Consider the following 18,526-nt stretch of genomic DNA (forward strand, 5'->3'; position numbering starts at 1 on the left):
GGTGATTATGCAGATGTGCTTTTATTAACGAAACACTCCACAGTTTTGATGTTTTGATTAATGTAGTGTAATGAGAATTGCTTTATTACATCGACTGCTGCCAGACCCTGGAAGAAGTGCTGAAATTATATTAGTAAGATAAATTGGGCAGCACGGTGGTTCAGTGGTTTGCATTGTTGCCCAGGTTCAAATCCCTGCTATCCCAGGTCCTTCCTGTGTGGAGTTAGCATGCTCTCCTTGTGTTTGCATGGGTTTCCACCAGATGCGCTGGCTTCCTCCCACCATCAAAGGCATGTATGTTAGGGTTGATATCCTCCTGTCAGTGCCCCAGACCAAGACACTGGCAAAAGAACTGGTCCCTGCCACTGCTTCTAGTGTGTGTGTATAGGATGGGTCAAATGCAGAGGATCAATTTCCCCACAGGAATCAATAAACCACTTCTTCTTTCTCCCCTAATTTTATAAAGGATTTCTATTTACAAGGCAATGATTAACAAAAGTAATTAAATCATCAACTATGTATTATTTTTAATTATTCATTTTTACTGTGTCAATAAACAAAAAAGTATATGAGGAGGTGTTGTTTGCATGTGTGTCATTACATATTTGTTACATTTTCCAATCTCAGACACATCAGAGTCACTTTTCAACTCCAGAGCTGCTTTTTTTTGATGTGTTTAATTGTGTGTGTGATTGGTTCTCCTACTTGCATCTCAGTTAGAATGTTTCAGTTTTTAGTTTTACTTTCAGTCTTAGGTTTAAGGTTATTTACTACCTCATAGAGTGCATATTTAAAGCATTGTTCCAGCTTTAGTGCACAAAGTCGAAGACCACACAACAGGGATAATGAAGGTTGTGTTTGAAGTCACAAGGAAGCTGATTATTAGGCACATCCTTAGATGTGTCAACTTTATTTGTATAGCCCAATATCATAAATTTGCCTCATTTGTTGTACAGAAAGACAACATCCTCTATCCTTAGACCCTCGATTCAGATGAGGAAAAACTTTTAACGTGGAAAAAGTGGAAGAAACTTCAGGTAGAGCAACAGAAGAGGGATTCATCTCCCAGGACGGACTGACATTCAATAGACCAAGATAACAAAATAACAGAAATACAACACGGAAAAACAGAATGACAAAATTATAGATGGATTGATAACATGTGAAGAAGCTTTATTCCCTGCAACCTGAGCTCGTGTCTTTTTACTAGTTTTCTGTTCTTATTGTGTATACTATACCTCCGAAAAAGTGCAATATCATTCCCCTGTGTGGTGAGTATTTTATATGAGGAGAACAACAATAAATTCAACCTTGACCTTCATGTACTTCAGTTGTAAAACAGCCGGCCTGCCTTGCTGTCAGCATTCTTCTTCATCCTAAAGGTGTTGGATGGAGTTGAGGTCAGAGCTCTGCAAAGGCTAGTCAAGTTTTTCCACACCAGAGTGGGAAAGTAGTGCACGGGGGGTATTGTCATGTTGAAACAGGAAATGGTAAGTGTTGCCGCAAAGTTGGACACACACTATTGTCTAAAATATTATAGATTAAACTAGGGGCCCAGACCACAAAAGGTAGACTGGAGTGTCCTCGTACTTATCATTAATTCCATTCATAATTCATACATAAACTCAAATGGGGCAGAAAACTGCATTGTATAAAAAATGATTTTACAATGTATAGTCTCTGTCTTTCCTGTTAGTGGAGATACAATAAATCTCTCTAAATATGATCTGTAGATTCCTTTTTTATAAATCAATAACCATGTATCTACTCAGTCAATGCAATAAAATAATCTATATGCTCGACAGGAAGTTGCCACCTTTAATGTGCACAGTTTACCACGTGGGGATGGATGTGTCACAGCTACAGGGGAAGTATAGAGAGATGAGAAGAGCTGTTGCCTTCTCTTCATCTTCTTTTCTGTAGATGGATCAATTCCACTCACAATTCACTTGTGATAGCGAGGTAGTTGGTGCAAACGTGAGCTGACTAACATTTAAATGATAGTCTGTTTAGTTCACGAATTGTGCTGCTGCAAATGTCATTAACTTCCTGTGGAGCTAAAAAAAAAAAAAAAAAAAAGTGTCAGTCTGGACAAAATGTTTTTCCTCCCACATAATCTCTGGTGTTTATGCAGGAAGCGGGGCAATCCTGTCTGATCACACAAGTCGGTACAGCTTGTCACAATGAAATGAAAACACTGAAAGAGGAGTGGGTGGATGGGTGGGGTATCTCGATTGTCTCTGTGGATGTTTTAGTTATTCCAATCTCCTGCCAGCCATATTGATCAGTTCTGCTGTTTACCTATCACTCCACTCATGGGCATTTAGTCAAGTCAATCAGAATTTCAAATTCCAACAAAATACACTGAGATGAAAAACATCGTGTCCCCGCGGTTGCTCAGGCGGAGATCTTCTTTGTTCATTCGTCTCGGAAAACACTTCAAAAACCTCTTGTTTTGCTTTATGTAGCACATAAAAAGTGGCGTCAGTGATCTCTAATTGACAGAAAGAGGAAATACATTATTTTAGAGCTGATTCAAATGCTGCTCTGAGGTGTATATTCAACAATCCTGTTAATAAAAAGAAGATTATACAGTAGCTGTCACTCTAGTGGCATATATTACAGGAAATCCATTGGGAAAATACTTCAGTTAGATTTTTTCCCTCAAGTTTACAAACCCTTTTTCCAGCTGGCAAGACTGTAATTTCAGGGTTTATGTGCATCACAGATATATAGCTAGAGAATAGCAGCTTTTCAGTCCCGTATATCATCCTGCAAGATAACAGCAGTGACAGGAACACTTCCTGTCCTCCTCTAGGGCTTCTTCTCTCTGTCGCCGCTCTCTGTTGTCATGCTGTTTGTCCATCTTCCCCACGTTACCTTGACTTTTAGATTCGGGAAGAAGTCGGAGAAGCAGCTGAACAATGACTCTAGGGAAGTTGTAAATTACAGCGACTGCGTTTATCGGTATTGATGTGATTTAAGTTTAATGAATAAAAGGTGAGGTGTGTAATGAAAGGTATCCATTTATATACAGTGTCGGGCTGAGGCTGGTTATACATACGTGATGCATGAACGTAATAGACCCGCTGCCCTGGAACATGTATAAGAAGAAGGCTGGCAGAGAGGCAATCAAAAGGTGGAATTGATTTTCAGCTCTCAGAGAAAAGAAGCCAGAGGCAAGTTAAGCACACCAGAGGTATCGCTTCAGACATCTGAGCCAAAATGTGGTGAAATGGGCACAATGTTGTGCGAGAAATATGTTTTCCTCCCACAAAAGGGTTTATATAAAGGTCAGTGTGGTGGAAAGCTGTGTTAGAGTCAGAGTTGAATGAGAGAACACATTTAATTACAAGTCTTATGTCCCAACTCATGCCAAGAAGTCTTCAAATGTCAGTAATGTGTTATTTGATTGAGCATGACCAAAGCCTTACATTATCTCAAACCCAAATGTTTTGCCTAAATAAGTAAGCCTTGTCGTGGGACAGTGTCGTATCCAATTCATGTTACTGTGACTGCATTCAATTTAATTTCAGTCCTCTAGAGTTTGTGCTAATTCTATAAAATTGGAGGAGACGGCGTTACACTTCTGGGAGGTTTCCAGAGCCAATTTTCCTGTTTGTCTTTGATAGCTCAGAGGACGATGATGATGATATGAAGATTGGTTAAAAACCTCCCTAATCTACTAGGAGTGTTGCAGGGGGAGAACGATGCCCTTCAACATGAACGTCCAGGACAGGAGGTCTGAGAAAAGGTTAAAGACTCCTTTTGTCTGTCATCACATAAGAAACAGCTCATCAGGAACACAAAAAGGAAGAAAACTAAAACGCAATGAGGGAGAAAAGCTTTAGTTCGCAATGAAAACTACTTGTTTAAGGTAAATGGAAAGGAACGATTGACATCATAAAGAGACAAATGTTGGCTGTTGGTATAGACGGGTTGCATTGATCTTCGGTGTCAAAGAGAGACACTTTTTGTGCCCAACCATCCACCCGACTTCCTTCCTAAGAAGTTTTTGCTGCAGTATAACAACATCACATTACCTCAGCCTTTGCTTCTACAAGATTGTTATTTTTTTTACAACCAAGAGGTTGCTTCTCGGTGAAACGTAAGCCGGTTTAAGCTTTTGATCAAATGACAGATGGTGTCATTTTTCTTGTGAAGACAGCATCTCTTCTCCTTACTGACTCCAAACAAGCTGGACATATAAATCACATCACGTCCTGTTGTATAACTTCTTTTCATAGGATTTTAATCAAAAACGCCTGATGCAACACAAATTAACATTTTTACCCACGGGTCTTTGTATATTACTAATTATCATTACATAACATTGACTGCATTAAATGCACCAGAAATGGAAAGTAATTTCCGTTCTAACAAATATCTTTATAATTGACCCATAGCTGCTGTATTGATTCATGCACAGCATGGCCTTTTCTGCCTTCATATTTAAATAGTTGAAGCCCCTTTTACCATCACAGCTTCCCATTAGCTGAGATCCTTGATAACATATTGGACATTAATAGGAAGTAGCACCCGAATACATCAATGTAGCATAATTAGCTTTGAAACGCCTGCGGCTGTTTGCTTTGAGTGTGATGTTTAACCTTCTATTCAACTGGTGGAGGAAGTGAACTCCCTCCACTCTGGTGTCCACATCACATCCGCCCCCAGTGGTTAAATTAATGTTTCAATCTCCAGTCAAGTCAATGAGGCTGCAGAGGCAATGAGGCAGTAAAGTTACCTGACAAAAGTGTGTGTACGTGTGTGTTTTCTTTTAATATCTTTTGGAGAGATGAAGGGTAGGCGTAAATGACGGAGAGATGTGTGTGTGTGTGTGTGTGTGTGTGTGTGTGTGTGTGTGTGTGTGTGTGTGTGTGTGTGTGTGTATAATTAGGAGATGATCCTTCATTAAGTGGTTCACTGGTGTCAGTGGAGCTCCGACTCCTCTAACTAGTCTTTACAAAGAGACCAGTGATGTATGAAATCACTCTGCTTTTAGCATGCAGTGAAAGACGCAGTGTAATTGTAGAGCAGCTCTTCTGATTTTTAATTGTATGAGTTAAAATGTGATTTTGTGCGTTCGGTAGTGATCACACAGAAATGGATGTAGTTTTAGCATTAAGTCTTATGAAAAGCTTACCTTGTCCCATTGTCTTTCTCTGTCCAGGGTGATAATAATCATGGCGGGATTCACCAGGTAACCGTTACTGTTGAAGGAGAAGTCGTTGTGTTCCCAAGTGACATTCAACATGTGCCTGCAAAAAGGAAAAATACAAGAAAACCCAAAGAGAAACATGATCAGAGACTCAAACAACAAAAACACACCATTAACATTTTCCAATAATCAAGCTGCTGTCTGTACTGTATATTAGATAAAATGCATTTACAGAAGTCCAAATAAAAAAATATGATATTATAAAAAATATAATTTCTCATTAAAATTGTAATTATGTCTTAGAATCTCACAATTCTTACATAATGTCTCCTAGTTGTGACTCAGTGAGTCAGAATTACGACTTTTTATCTCTTTAGATTTATTTTCATAGTTACAACTTTGTATTTACTTTTACTGAAAAAGTTTTTAAATTTTACATACTATACAACTAGCTGTAAACACCTTATGAGAAGCAAAGTCACAACTGTTATATAATTTTACTTAGTTCAAACTATTTATTGTGGTTATGGCAAATAACATATGGTTAAGGTACGGTTAGGGGGAGGCAACTAAAACTCTTGGTTACAGTTAGGGATCGATTATAGATTAAAAAAAAAGCAAGCAAGCTTTTACTGTTAGATTAACACTGGATGTGAACCTGTGTGTGTTTCCCTCATGAAAGTTATATGTGCTATATGCTTACATGAAGGGCACACAATATCTTTAATTAACTAGGAATGTTGGCATTGGGTGTAAATCATGAGGCGCAGGCTTGTGCAATATGAACGTGGTTCCAACATGGTGATGAGACAGAACCAAAACAATAAAGTTATGGGTCATAAAACCAATAAAGAAATACAAATGGCTCCGTAGAGCTGAGGGGAACTGCAGAGTCAGGAGATAAATGTCTGTGGGCTCATCGTTAAGGGTCAGCTTATGCTAGAAAATGCTGGTTAATACTATGTGTTGTCCAACCATGTTGGAAGGACAGGAATAGAGAGAGAGTTCAGACCCTGCTTACTTTCTCACCTCTGAACAACTGCTGTGTGAAATCAGTGTGATCGTTGGCTTCAGAATATTACAGGAATTGTCCCACATCCCAAATCCCATGTCAGAAAGGTGTGGTGGGAGGGGTGTTTCAAAGTTGTTATGGAATTTTCCATCTTTAGAGGTTACAAATTGGGTTACATTGGGTCAAGCTTGGTTTTGAGGTCACACTGTAATTCTTAAATCAGAGATTAAGATATCTCGGAAACCTCTCTGATAGAGGGTATATCAGCATTTTCATGGTTACCAAGGTCAGAGGAGGTTTCCCTAAACAACACAGAGGGGTGGATGACACAGTCAGACGCTCAAACCAAAACTGCTGAAATTACACGCAACGTGACTTAAACTGTCACGGGTAAAGTCCCTTGTTTAGAAACTAGTGAACCAATCAGACTAATTTTTCATATTGTAGGCTGATAAAGACGAGGACTCGGACCTTCAGAGGGCAGAACGGAAAGAGACAGCATCGGAGCAGAACACTCTGGTGTTTACTGTTTTTGGTTCTCCACTTGGCCAAGTGCTTTCAATAAACATTTTCAGCATTAAGACATCAAAAGTCTCGTGTGCGCCTTTCTCCACCGCTGACCATCGCTCAAAATATCCACAACAACACCTGACAAACAGTTCTGATGGAGTATACTGGTGCCTTAATAGCGCCACCCTTCACATACACATAGAAGATATTGATTGGCGCAGCTTTAAGTCATAATTCTAAGAAACTAAAAAGGTTTTTATAGTTTATAGTTTTTGTTTTTATTAAATGCCTATTTATTTTTCATACATACTGCATATATACTGCACATGTAGCATATTGCTGTTGTCAGCCTATATGCTGTTCTTGGGATCATGAAACCAGTCAAAACTGATCGGAAAACATAGTTGCTTTCATCGGTTTGTAAAAAATGGAGAGACAAGGTGACATGACAGCTGCTGCACCGTGTAGAAAACAGTCATCTGCCTCCTTTGATTCCACTGTTTCATCACTTACATCCTCTGTTATATTAGACCTGTGGCGCCGCTCTCTCACCTCGCCCGTCACTCCAGCAGAGGTGATGAAAGCCTGCTGGTAGGAGGATCGCCTTCAGCCTGGTCTGTGTGAAAAGCCTATTTAATCTGGTAATCTGTGATAATCTAATTAACAGGTGAGCTGACTCATTATTAAAAGGCTGAAAAAAAAAAAGAAAAAGATCTCCAATCAAGCGAGGACATTTCTGAGAACCGAGGGGGATGTAAATGTTTGATCTGGCAGGAACGAGAAAAGATGACAGACAATAAAGCTAATAGAAAGTGCTTTGTTCTATCTTGTCAACCGTCACATTATTGGCGAGAGAGACGCTTCTAACTCAAATCACACCCGCTGGGTTTAGAAAGCTGAAAAAGAGGGGTTTGCACTGAATCAAAGCCTGAGATAATGTTCACCATTTCCAATTTTTTTATGGACGGTCTGGGTTTACAAAAGGAAAAGTTGTCTCCCCTACGGCTTCGCAGACTCTGAAAGAAGAATTAATTCTGACATCAGAGGGGAGAGAACGATGTTGAATATGCAAGAGAAGTGTCGGATGATGCTTGAGTCCCATTAGCAGCCCTTTTGTGACCATATGTAACAACACATACAACACAATCCCAGTCTCTCTTGCTTTATATGAGCCAAGAAGAGCTGATGCTGGAGCCACTTTTTTTTTTCTTCTTCTTCTTTCTTTTTCTGGCTCTTCCCCTTGCTGATTAAAACATTTTTCAAACAAAATAGGATTTGTTCCATGGTGCAGATGGCATCAGATTGCTCTTTTGGGCTTGGTTTCTAAATGAAGAGGAGAAGCCACGCCTTATCTGTCGTCACCAACCTCCTACCACTCAATTACCTCGCTATCTCCAACAGATACAGGGGGGGAAGCACTCGCTCGGCGGCGAGGAGACGAGGTGATAGATGGCACCTGGGCAGAGGACACAGTTTGGAAGAGTGACAATCACCATAAAATGTGCTCCATGACACCAAACAGATGAGAAGTCATGAATAAACCGTTGACCTCTTTTTTTTTTTGCCAGATCCCACAGATATAAGTCAGCACAATCTGTTAGTGTTCCTGATATATCAGAAATGAAGGAGAACTGATATTACCTATGTGACCCCTGCCAGAGACAAAACTCAGACAACATTCTTCTGCATGTCCTAAACAAGGGACGACACATTCTGTCATCTAGGTATACGACTTTTTCCAACCTTTTCCCAATTATGTTGCATTAGCAAACATAACCACTGCCTTGATAATATCCATAGACAATGTATTTTTGAAAGAATGAAGCACTACATTTATGTATCACAGTGAAGTTGTAGGGAGGTTGAGGTTTGCGTCCAAAATCCCATCTCTGGTAAGGTTTAGGCAACAGAAGCACTTGTGAAGATCGTGATTTCAGTTAAATGGATATCTTGTCCTTCATGTCACTGCAGGCTTTCTCTTTATTATTCTAAGGCCAAGATCTTTCCCCTAAAATTAACAAAGTGCTGTCAGCACTTAAACATACGCATTAAGTGTTTAATAATGCATTAGGCAAGTCAGAACGAGTAGATATTATATTGCAAGATTGTTTTGGTGAGAAAAAAAAAATACTGTATCAACATTTTTGTGATTTGCGAGATACGTTAATTAACAACATTTTCTCATTAGTTGACAGAAATGTAACTCAGCCAGCATTATGTTTCCTGCATAAATATATTTGCTGTTGCAGTTTAGTTGTGTATATAAATGTAATTTCTAGAAGACATGGTTGAGATATACGGACATGGTTATTCATGTGAAAAGTTACAGTAGTTGTATCAAAATAATAAATGTTTTATGCACACCTCTCAAACTAACTGTTGCAATCCTTTAACAAAATTCCAACCAATTAACACTAAAGCCTTAAATCTACATTAAGAAATGTGACAAAATATTCCTTCAAAAATGATTCCAACAATAAACACCGAAGTATTAAAGACACTTTGAAAAAAAACCAAAAAAAAAAACCAAATGTGAGTCCTGAAGATTGTCTCTTTTTTTGGATTTGGCTCATCTTACACACTTCTAGTGACAGTTGGTTCCCATCTGGACATAGTGGACAGAAATAGCATATAATCTTTCGTGTCTGGTCTAAATGCAACAAATGAGATACCATAAACTCCATATGTGATGGGGTTCACATCTCATGTTCATGGACTAGCGCAGCAAATAGCAAACCTCTGCAAAAAGGTTTTCATGGGAAGAGCTTCCACTTATGAGAGCTGTGCCGCTACATCTCCTTTTTACATGTGTGCATTATGCTTTAGTGTTTCTGTGTGCACCAACACACGGATCAATACAGCAAAGGATCGGCTGACCCTGCCGCCAAACACTGAACTTTCTTTATAAAGGCAAGTATTTAGTAAAAGGAAAATACTTTGAAGCATTCCACACAAACAAAACCATAAGTTCTCAAATAAAAGTTTTCTGTTTTTTTAAAGACGTCACATTTCCTGTTCTTTTTCACATTAAAAGCCTACCAGGAAAGGGAAGGGCTATTCCCTTTGAGCTTCTGGAAGGCCTTTAATGTGAAACATCAGTGCAGGAAATGTCAGGTTACTTAGAGTTAATATGTGAAAGAAAACTATATTTCAGTATAATGTAAGCCTGTTTCAGATGAACAGCCGGATCTGTCTGCAACTGAGGTTAATGATGGCCACTATTGAGAAATTACAGTATCTAATTTGGTATTTTTCAGATGTGACAATACTTAAAATGAAAAACTACTAATTAAAAGTTAATACAAAACCATCAAATTACAATTTAAGCTAATTACAAATTCAAACCCTTACTAAGTTGTTCTCGGACCACCTTCTTGCGTCTTAGCTTACCTGAACAGCGTGTCATTGGTAGATGATGGCTTGACCGGGTTGTGACAGTCACTGTGGCCCTCTGGAATGAAGCCTCTCTGTTTCCGAAAGCTTTGCACGCCCTTCACCACGATGGCCACCCCGTCCCGCACCCTCTTCCTCAGGCTCATCCTCCACCGGTCTGTGATGATGCTAATGAGCCCCACGGGGAAGCTGTCAGGTGGGGGGATGTCCGGGTTCCCCACAGCCAGGCTGGGGATAATCCAGATGTAGCCCGGCCCTACCAGTCCAGCCTCGGCCGCCATGCTGAACAGGTACTGGGCCTCTTCATGAGAGCAGTAGACCAGCAGCACCTGGGCATCTATCTGCTGCAGCAGCCTCCGTGCTCGGATGTCGTTCATGCCATCAGCGGACATGTCGAAGGTCAGCACATCCTGAAGCTCCCACATGAAGTAGCTGGTGTCTGTGAAGGACTTGATGTAATCCACGTAGGTTTCGTAGCCCGGGTAGAGGCTAGTTATGACCACAAAGCTGTCCCAGTTGTACTCTTCCATCACCTTGAACATGCCGTTGATCTGCTGCTCGATGGAGGAGCCCAGCTGCAGGAAGTTGGAGCCCTCGCCCTGGAGGTAGAGAAACAAACGGCGTCAATATGAGGAGATGGAAAATGTTTGAAAACCTTTACGGTTAGTTAACCCACTACAAGCAATTTACTCCTCAGTAATAAGCAAAATTAACACATCGTAATTCAATTTGTATAATGTGCAGAGAGATCTCTGGAGGACCCCCTTCATATCTACGAGTGTTCTCCTGAGTAAATACACATCATTTATTCTCAGACAAATCACACACAGAGACATGAGTTGCCCAACCAGTAGGGTCTGTAGCACAGCTTTTGACAGGACCTAAGTGGTTCTGCTTTATTTTGCTCTTCCAGGAGCTGCAGACCCATTCATCACTTAAACCCACATGTCTTACTTTTGCCACGCAAACACTGGCCGTCATCCATATTTGCAAATTCAGAGGGATGGCACTATCACTGTGGCCGGCTCTGCGTTTCATCTGTCTTTTCTGCAAATGCAATGACCTTGAGAGAGGAATGAGGTTGTCTTTTTTATTAACTGTTTTATTAAAAGAAGTGGAGAGGAGGGGAAAAATACTTTAGAGCACCTTGTGGAGTGTGATAATCTTCCCTTTTAGATTTTCATTAAAATGGTGTTGACCAGCCTTTTAAAACCACACTTTAGCTGAAGTAAAGCTTCAGATGGCGTTTTTGAATCAGCGTTGAATCTCAGAGCTTTCACATCAGTTGTAAAAGACAAAACATCTGCTGTGACATCACTGATTGGGGTGTGGCCAAAGGAAAGATTAGGGAGGAAGCAGCACAGCAACAGTTTCCCCCCCCCCTGTGATTCACTGTTGAGGGACCGTTTAAAGGGGCTGTCTGCAATATTTTACCATTGAAAACATTCCTTATGCATTACCTGGTCTTTGATGGGAAATGTGCTTAAGACACATAGCACAAAACCAAAGAAATAGTTGTTCTTCTCGCTCAGATAAAGTTATAGCGTTGAGAGTTTATGGTGGCGTTGGTGACAGAGCATTTATAATTTTTTAATGACTAATGCTGATTTCTTCCACAGAGAGTATGTTGGCTTTTTTCAAAAACCCTCTCTTTAATGTCAAGATCGCAAAAATTAAAGTTTTTTTTTATGAGAAATGTGGGATAAACTTAAAAACTACACTAAAAAAAAGAAAGTAAGAAAAAGTTCTTACTTTCTAATAAGCCATCATCAAAAGTTTGTAGGTCATTTGTAGCTATATGTGTTAACAGGTCATTAATGAAGCATTTTTACATCAAATCAAACCATTCAATTTGCAGTTGTAAATGTTACTAAATTGATAATAATAAATGGTTTATTAAACATTAATAAAGCCATTAGTTACAACTTTTAAATAAAGTGTACCGTATTAGAGATGGGTACCCAAATACTAGCAACTGCTAAGATAATCAAAATAAAGTGTTTATAAACTGTAATTAATGGCTTTATTAATCATTAATAAATCACTTACTAATCCTTTACAGATCATATATAAGCCATGTCTAAATATTATTAACATTTACATCTGCAGACTTGATGAATTGCCGTGAAAAATTACAATTAATGACTCTTTGAGATTTATAATAGCAGGTGACTTAACGTATCTAAGTAAAGTATATAAAGCATTAATAAAGCCATTAGCTACAACTCATAACCTTTTTATAAACGGAGACCTTGTGAGAAATAGATACTCAAATACAAGCGACTAACGATCCCACCTGCATGAGAGGGAGGCCGACTAGATCAGATCAACTGAGATCTCATTTCTTCACGGTAATTAAACCAGGGTATCGTAATTAATGTGACAGTGATGGATTGATGCTACTGTACATGTAGACCCGTTGGACTCAACGTGGGATTATTGATTCTTCAGCAGATTCCAATTACTCTGCCACATTTGTAACTGTGCCACGTCGCTCCGCAAAAAACCCGACATCATCATGAAACCGTAAGTCGTTTGTCATAGTGTGAGATTAGTGTCGAGTGATAAATTATATCAAGTTGTGACATTTTGTTGTTTACCCAAGGTAAAATGATGAGAGTTTCTGTTTTTATTGACAAAATGAATTACTTTTTTTTGCCTCTAATCTTTCTAAAGTATAAATATATGTTTTGACATGTTGTGATCTTGTTATAAAAGCTCCATGTGTCTGCTGGCTGATAGGTAGGTGGCCCCATCCTGACCCTTTTACCTCTCTGAGGGGGAAAAAAACCCACTCCGTCCTGAGCGCCGGGCCCTCGGAGCTCAGGAATGGGGAGGGGGCTGGGGGGAGAGGGGGGGGTCAGGTATCCTGAGACTGCAAACAGGCCTGTGATCTTATTCAGCGCTGTTTCCTCGTTGTCCTTGAGAGAAGTTCAGCTGTCTGGTGATGTATGAGCATCTTATGATTTCAGACGTCACAGCTAAATCCACTGACTCTGTGCCTCTGACTGCACCGTGCTCGCAACCCCTGAAAATATTTTCTTTTTCTGTTGCCTTGTTTCACTTGTCACTGCACTTTTTTTCCCCCTCACACATCCTCCATTTATACCTTTTTTTTAAAAGAATCTGAAAAGAAAAAGAGCTGTTATATCTCTCTATATAATAAGTAGATCTTTTATGTGTGATGTTTGATTTAACATTCATTTATTCATTGAAAGCGAGGTTGCCAAACCCAAATTATGTGAATAGAAATTAAGTTAAAACAACTGAATGGAAAGAAGTAATAATATCTATTCCTTAGCAACAGGAAGCAGTCTTTATTTATTGTTACTCCATTACATTAAAACCAAAGCTAGACCAAAGCTTTTTTTCTTTAAAATATCTTGTCTTATATGTTTTTGATTAATATTCACATACAATACTGCAAATGAAATTCGGTTATCAGCATCTGTACTAGGAATTGGTTTGTGCTCTGTAAGGGACCTGCTGTGGACTAAGATGGATAAGACCACACTGTAGCCCACTTGCTGCATACATCCATATTGGGTGAAGGGATCTTATGCAGGTTAGTCACGGAGGGGCATGAGAAGATCATATAAATCTACTCATTTTCTCCGTCTCCATGCTGCCCCACAGCATCTGCAACCGTGCACACCATCAGTCAGACAGGTGCTGAGGTGTCAGAGCGCGTATGCGCTTGTGTCTATGTTTACGTATGTGCTTATATCTCAGTATGCCTCGGACATGCTTACTAGCCTGAGGGTCTGTCAGACAAAATAGCCCCCTTCCAAACTACAATCTCAACAGCTCAATTAGCAGAGAGCTGACTGATGGCACGGTGCAAATTAGCCCGGGGCATTACCAGAGGCTCGGCTGCAGCTCAAAGCCTGTAGTCACGACTGCCTATCAACATGCAGAACATGCACGGTACGGTCCAAGACATATAGTTGTAGGGAGTGAAATTTATTGTGACACCTTACCAGGAGAAACATACAAGCCAAAAAGTTTATTACAGGTCGTACGATGTGTCATCTGACCGCATCTGGAAGCAAAACCCATTCTCCCATTCCCCATTCTTTCTCCAAGAAGTCTGCGTCAGTTGCATTCTCAACATGATTGATCGGATAAATGGGAGTAATGAGCGCACATTGGGACGGACTCTCTTTGAAGGCTCGCTGCACTTATGACATGTGACAGAAGTAGTTGTGTGTAGAATGCAAGCTTGCGAGGAAAGTTCAAATCCTAACTATAATTTCTCGCCTCCACCAAACTCTGTTTACTTAAAGAGCGACTCATAGTCTTGTTTTTCTGTGACATCACTGTCAGGTGTGGTTACAGGTGCAACACACTTGAAACTTTCAAGCAGAAAAGGTATATAACCTTTATTTAATAAGATAATCCAAGGGGAGATATTAAATTACTCTCAAAAACAATACCAAAAGGTGTAACTTGTTCTGCCTTTAGACAAAGTTCACACTGAATCCACCAAAATTGAATCTGTTTTCATTTTGGTCCTCTGTCCTCACGATAAGTACGGTCACACTATATTCTCTCTGCAAATAACTGAAGCCTGTTCAACTGACGAATTCAGGAATGTATTTTCCGTTAAGATGTAATCTCTGGTTGGACCTGAGTGGTTGGCCAACAGAAAAAATGGAAGAAAAAACAAGCAAGTTTAGAATATTTGACCTAAGAGTGAGGGTGTAGTAGCTCAGCCACGCATGCAGGAGCCTGACCGTGCAAAGCTCTGTAAGTGAGAATGAGAATTTTTAAACTGGATCCTTTATGCAGCAGGCAGCCAGTGAGGAGATTTAAGTATAGGGGTAATATGAGATCGTTTATTTGACCTGGTGAGTAGTCCTGAGGCTGCATACTGGATAGTCTGCACTGAGCTGTAAAGAATTTTCCGCCGTCTCGTCTCTAAAAGCGTTAAAAGGTGTAGCGACATTTCTTCTGGTTGACAAATCTCCATTATTTCCCAGCTCAGTATATATATATATGACCGTATTGCCCAATATATTAATAATGCATGTTAGATTATAACCGGGACATTTGTAAATGGGTGTCGACCATGACTCTCTATTCAGCCAGTAAGCTGTACTTCCACAGTGTTGTCCACAGAAGCTCACAGTAATAGTCTACAGTCCCAAAGAAGATTACAGCCATTGAGTGGAAAGCTTAGCTTCACAAGGCTGAGATTACATTCACATGGGTAAAATATACAGAAGAACTCATATCTGTTTACAAACACAGATGCAGAAATTCTGTTAGTCCACAACTTTTTTTTTCCTTTAACATTTTATCATGCGTGTAGCGTTTCGGTCTCGATGTTGCATGAATGCTTTGCAGAATGAAGATTAGTTGTTAGATTCTTTGAAACTGGTGTGAGATGGAGTTTGATGAGACTGTAAAGCAGTGATTATCTCTAAACCACAGCTGTTTATATGAGAACAGTCACTGAAACCAATACTGTTTTGTTTTTTTTAATTTAACAGGACCAACACACAATTACTGATCTTCACCTGTTCTAAAACACTCTGTTTGATATCTAAAGGTTATTTGAATGACTCAGGTGAGGTGGGACTACTATGCATCCAAACATCTTAAGGAAACACGATATTGACATCAGTTGGCTCTATGGGAATAAAAAAAAAAATGATATGCTAAGGATATGGAACAGAAAGTGGTGCATGGTTCCTCTGGTCACATGACTGAGCTGCAGCCATCTCTCTCTCTCTCTCTCTCTCTCTCTCTCTCTCTCTCTCTCTCTCTCTCTCTCTCTCTCTCTCTCTCTCTCTCTCTCTCTATGAAGAGTGACTTCTGGCCGCAGCTCTTTGCTGCGACATATGTCTGCCTCCGCCACGCCGCAGGAAGTGCCCTGGCACCGCCTTCCTGTGCAGCTGACGTCACAGAGATCCTGCACGGCAACCAGGAACAGATACACAACTCCCTGGTCGTTTGCCATTTCTCTGTTACGGTAGTGTGTAGACGGTTTTGGAGCAAGATTGAAAGCAATCTGTGTGTTTGACAAATAAAAATGAAGAGAAGTCAGTTTGAATATAAGGAATATAGCACCAAACGGCATCTGCTGGGACTGATCAAGTGGTACAGTATGCAGTATATCCATCTGTGGAGTGACTCAAATTAACATTTTGCATCAGTTTCTGATAAAATAACAGTATTGAGTAACTGCAACTGTGCAATTCTGTTGTCAAAAGCACTGACCAAAAAATAAACTGATCAAAAGATCCTAAAGTTTGCATGATGCAACTCAAAAAGATCTTTAAAACTCTGCACATCTCCAGAAGACATACAGCTGTCACACACTAATCACAATTAAACTGACTTTGACATGTAAAATCTGTGGATTACCCCTTTAATATATGCTTAGCATTTCTTTAAATCATCTGAAAACAATTTGTTCCAAACAACGTTCTCCTTGATTTGTATAATGTTTAAGTTACACTGCACAGACATATGTACTGAGTCAATGTTACCTTGTCTTGCTCTCCCCTTTGACTGCTTTGTATAACTCCTTTGTATTTGCCCTGCCTCAGTCTAGACAGGTTACACTGTAACTGTGCCAGTGGTTTTAAAATGCAGCGGGAGGTGGAGGTAGAGACAAGTGAGTTCAGGACGCAGCGAAGGCAGACAGAGGAGAAAAAAAAGGGGGAACTGCTCTAGTTTTTGAGAAAAGCCTGCAGGCTCTTGTTCCTGCAAAGACAATCAGGTTTTCACTGGTGTCTGACTTACATTTTTGTTCATTTACAGCTCTGTGGCTCGGAGGATGTGATCTGTCAGGCCTGAAGAATGAACGCTTCAAAGGATGCTTTGAATTTTAGGTCAGGATATTGAACTAAATACATAATGAGAGAAAAAGCAGAATCCGCGCTAAGCCTCTTTAGGAAATATAAAGCTACAACAACCTCTTGAGTGTTTAATTACTTTGAAGGAAATCTTTATTTGTTCAGAGAGCATGCTGTCACAGTTTTTGTGTGAGAAGCTGCACTAAGAAGGATTTTCAGTGAAAACTAATGTACAGCTTTTACTCTAGCTGAGATGCTGGACAATATATTCACCCTGATGATTCACATGATTCTTTTTCATGCATATCACTTTTTTCATGCTGCAGGAAGTGATGAATCCAGTTAAAGTCCTGGAAGAATTACAGCATGTGATGTATTATCAAGTGCAATGACATGTTTTTTGCATGGTATCATTTTGCAAGAGAATAAGAACTTCCCTCTGGAGCGTTTAACACAACCTATGTTCATGTTTAATTGACCATGGATGACTTGTGGTTGTCCAAATGTAGCATGATGTTGTTATGATGCCAGAAAAGCACTTAAAGTGGATAACTGGGTGTACAAAGTGTCTGACTTGGACACTGGGGACTGCTGTTTGCATCCTGTCTCCTACCAACAGACAATAGATTATTTTAAACACAACTGTGGCCGTTCCGTAACCTCAACTAGCTGTCAAAACCTGACCAAAAGCTTCTGAGCTATATAAGTTGTTTGGCTCAGATGTCCTGTACTGTGGTGTCTGGGTAAAAGAAGCAGATAAAGCTTTTAAACCTGCTCAGGTCCAGCTTTCTTTAGGCTTCACTAACATTTCAGTAATTTGTGTCAGCCATGATTACTGATATTGATTCAGCAACTGTTTGCGTGCTGTGCAGGCCCCTTGGGAACCGATTGACCTGACTGGCAATAGTGAAGTACGTAGCTTTGATTTTTTTTTTTGTCCATCTCAGTTGACATATGGCTGCTCGCTCGAATGAACTTGATCTTTAGATGCACACATAGCAATATTCTCAGTGGAGCGAACTTTGTTTAATACATCCAGTCTTAACATTTCTTCCTTCACTGGCTGAACATTCGCTTGCAATGATTCCATTACTTTTCCCCTTTTTGGATGGATAATAAAGGGAATAATGGTACATGTGTCGTGATGTTACCAATCAACAAACTCACATGTCCCGAGGACAGGAATTGGTTTATCACCTAATTTAATGCTGTCACTTTCAGGAAGATCAAAGCCTCGGCTCTCAGCGATATGTATGAAAAATGAATGAGCTCCATCACCTTGTTGACTACCTTTGACAGCGTCACATAAATCAATCGACGGGCGGCGTGCTGATTATTTAGAGAACATTCAAAGAGGGTTGGACAAAAATCATCTCTTTCATGTCTGACAAATTGTTACATTTACAGCATTTAAATATTAATTAAATACAAATTGAAGCATACATAGGTGATTACCAGTGTTGACATGTGAGAAAACCTTTTTACAGCACTGGAAAGGCAAATGATTTTTCTGCCAGTGTTTATGTCCAATAGAATAAGCTTCTATTAATCTAGCAAACCTTGAGTTTTACTCTCTGAAAGAATAACTTTAATAATACTGTGTGTTAGATTTCCGCTCATGCAGTAGAAACCTGGACTTCCGCC

At 39.8% G+C, this 18,526-nt stretch overlaps 1 protein-coding gene and 1 long non-coding RNA gene across 3 annotated transcripts in view; one reads left to right on the plus strand and one right to left on the minus strand.

The window, feature by feature from the left end:
* LOC137200890 (uncharacterized) overlaps positions 1-18,526 on the plus strand; it is a 128,859-nt gene that overhangs the window by 32,777 nt on the left and 77,556 nt on the right. The window contains exon 3 of one of the 2 annotated variants that reach the window (XR_010932088.1): positions 5,174-5,261. The exons of the other annotated variant lie outside the window; for it this stretch is intronic. This is a non-coding gene — a long non-coding RNA (uncharacterized lncRNA). Of the gene's footprint in view, positions 1-5,173; positions 5,262-18,526 lie in introns of those variants that run through there. 2 annotated transcript variants of the gene reach the window in all.
* Positions 1-18,526, minus strand: part of grin2ca (glutamate receptor, ionotropic, N-methyl D-aspartate 2Ca) — a 57,193-nt gene that overhangs the window by 29,554 nt on the left and 9,113 nt on the right. The window contains exons 2-3 of the mRNA XM_067615587.1: positions 10,074-10,675; positions 5,147-5,261 (exon numbers count right to left, since the gene is read on the minus strand). Coding sequence (XP_067471688.1) covers positions 5,147-5,261; positions 10,074-10,675 — 717 coding nt within the window. The remainder of the gene's footprint in view (positions 1-5,146; positions 5,262-10,073; positions 10,676-18,526) is intronic.

This window comes from Thunnus thynnus, chromosome 17 (assembly GCF_963924715.1).
Source record: "Thunnus thynnus chromosome 17, fThuThy2.1, whole genome shotgun sequence".
NCBI classification, from domain to species: domain Eukaryota; kingdom Metazoa; phylum Chordata; class Actinopteri; order Scombriformes; family Scombridae; genus Thunnus; species Thunnus thynnus.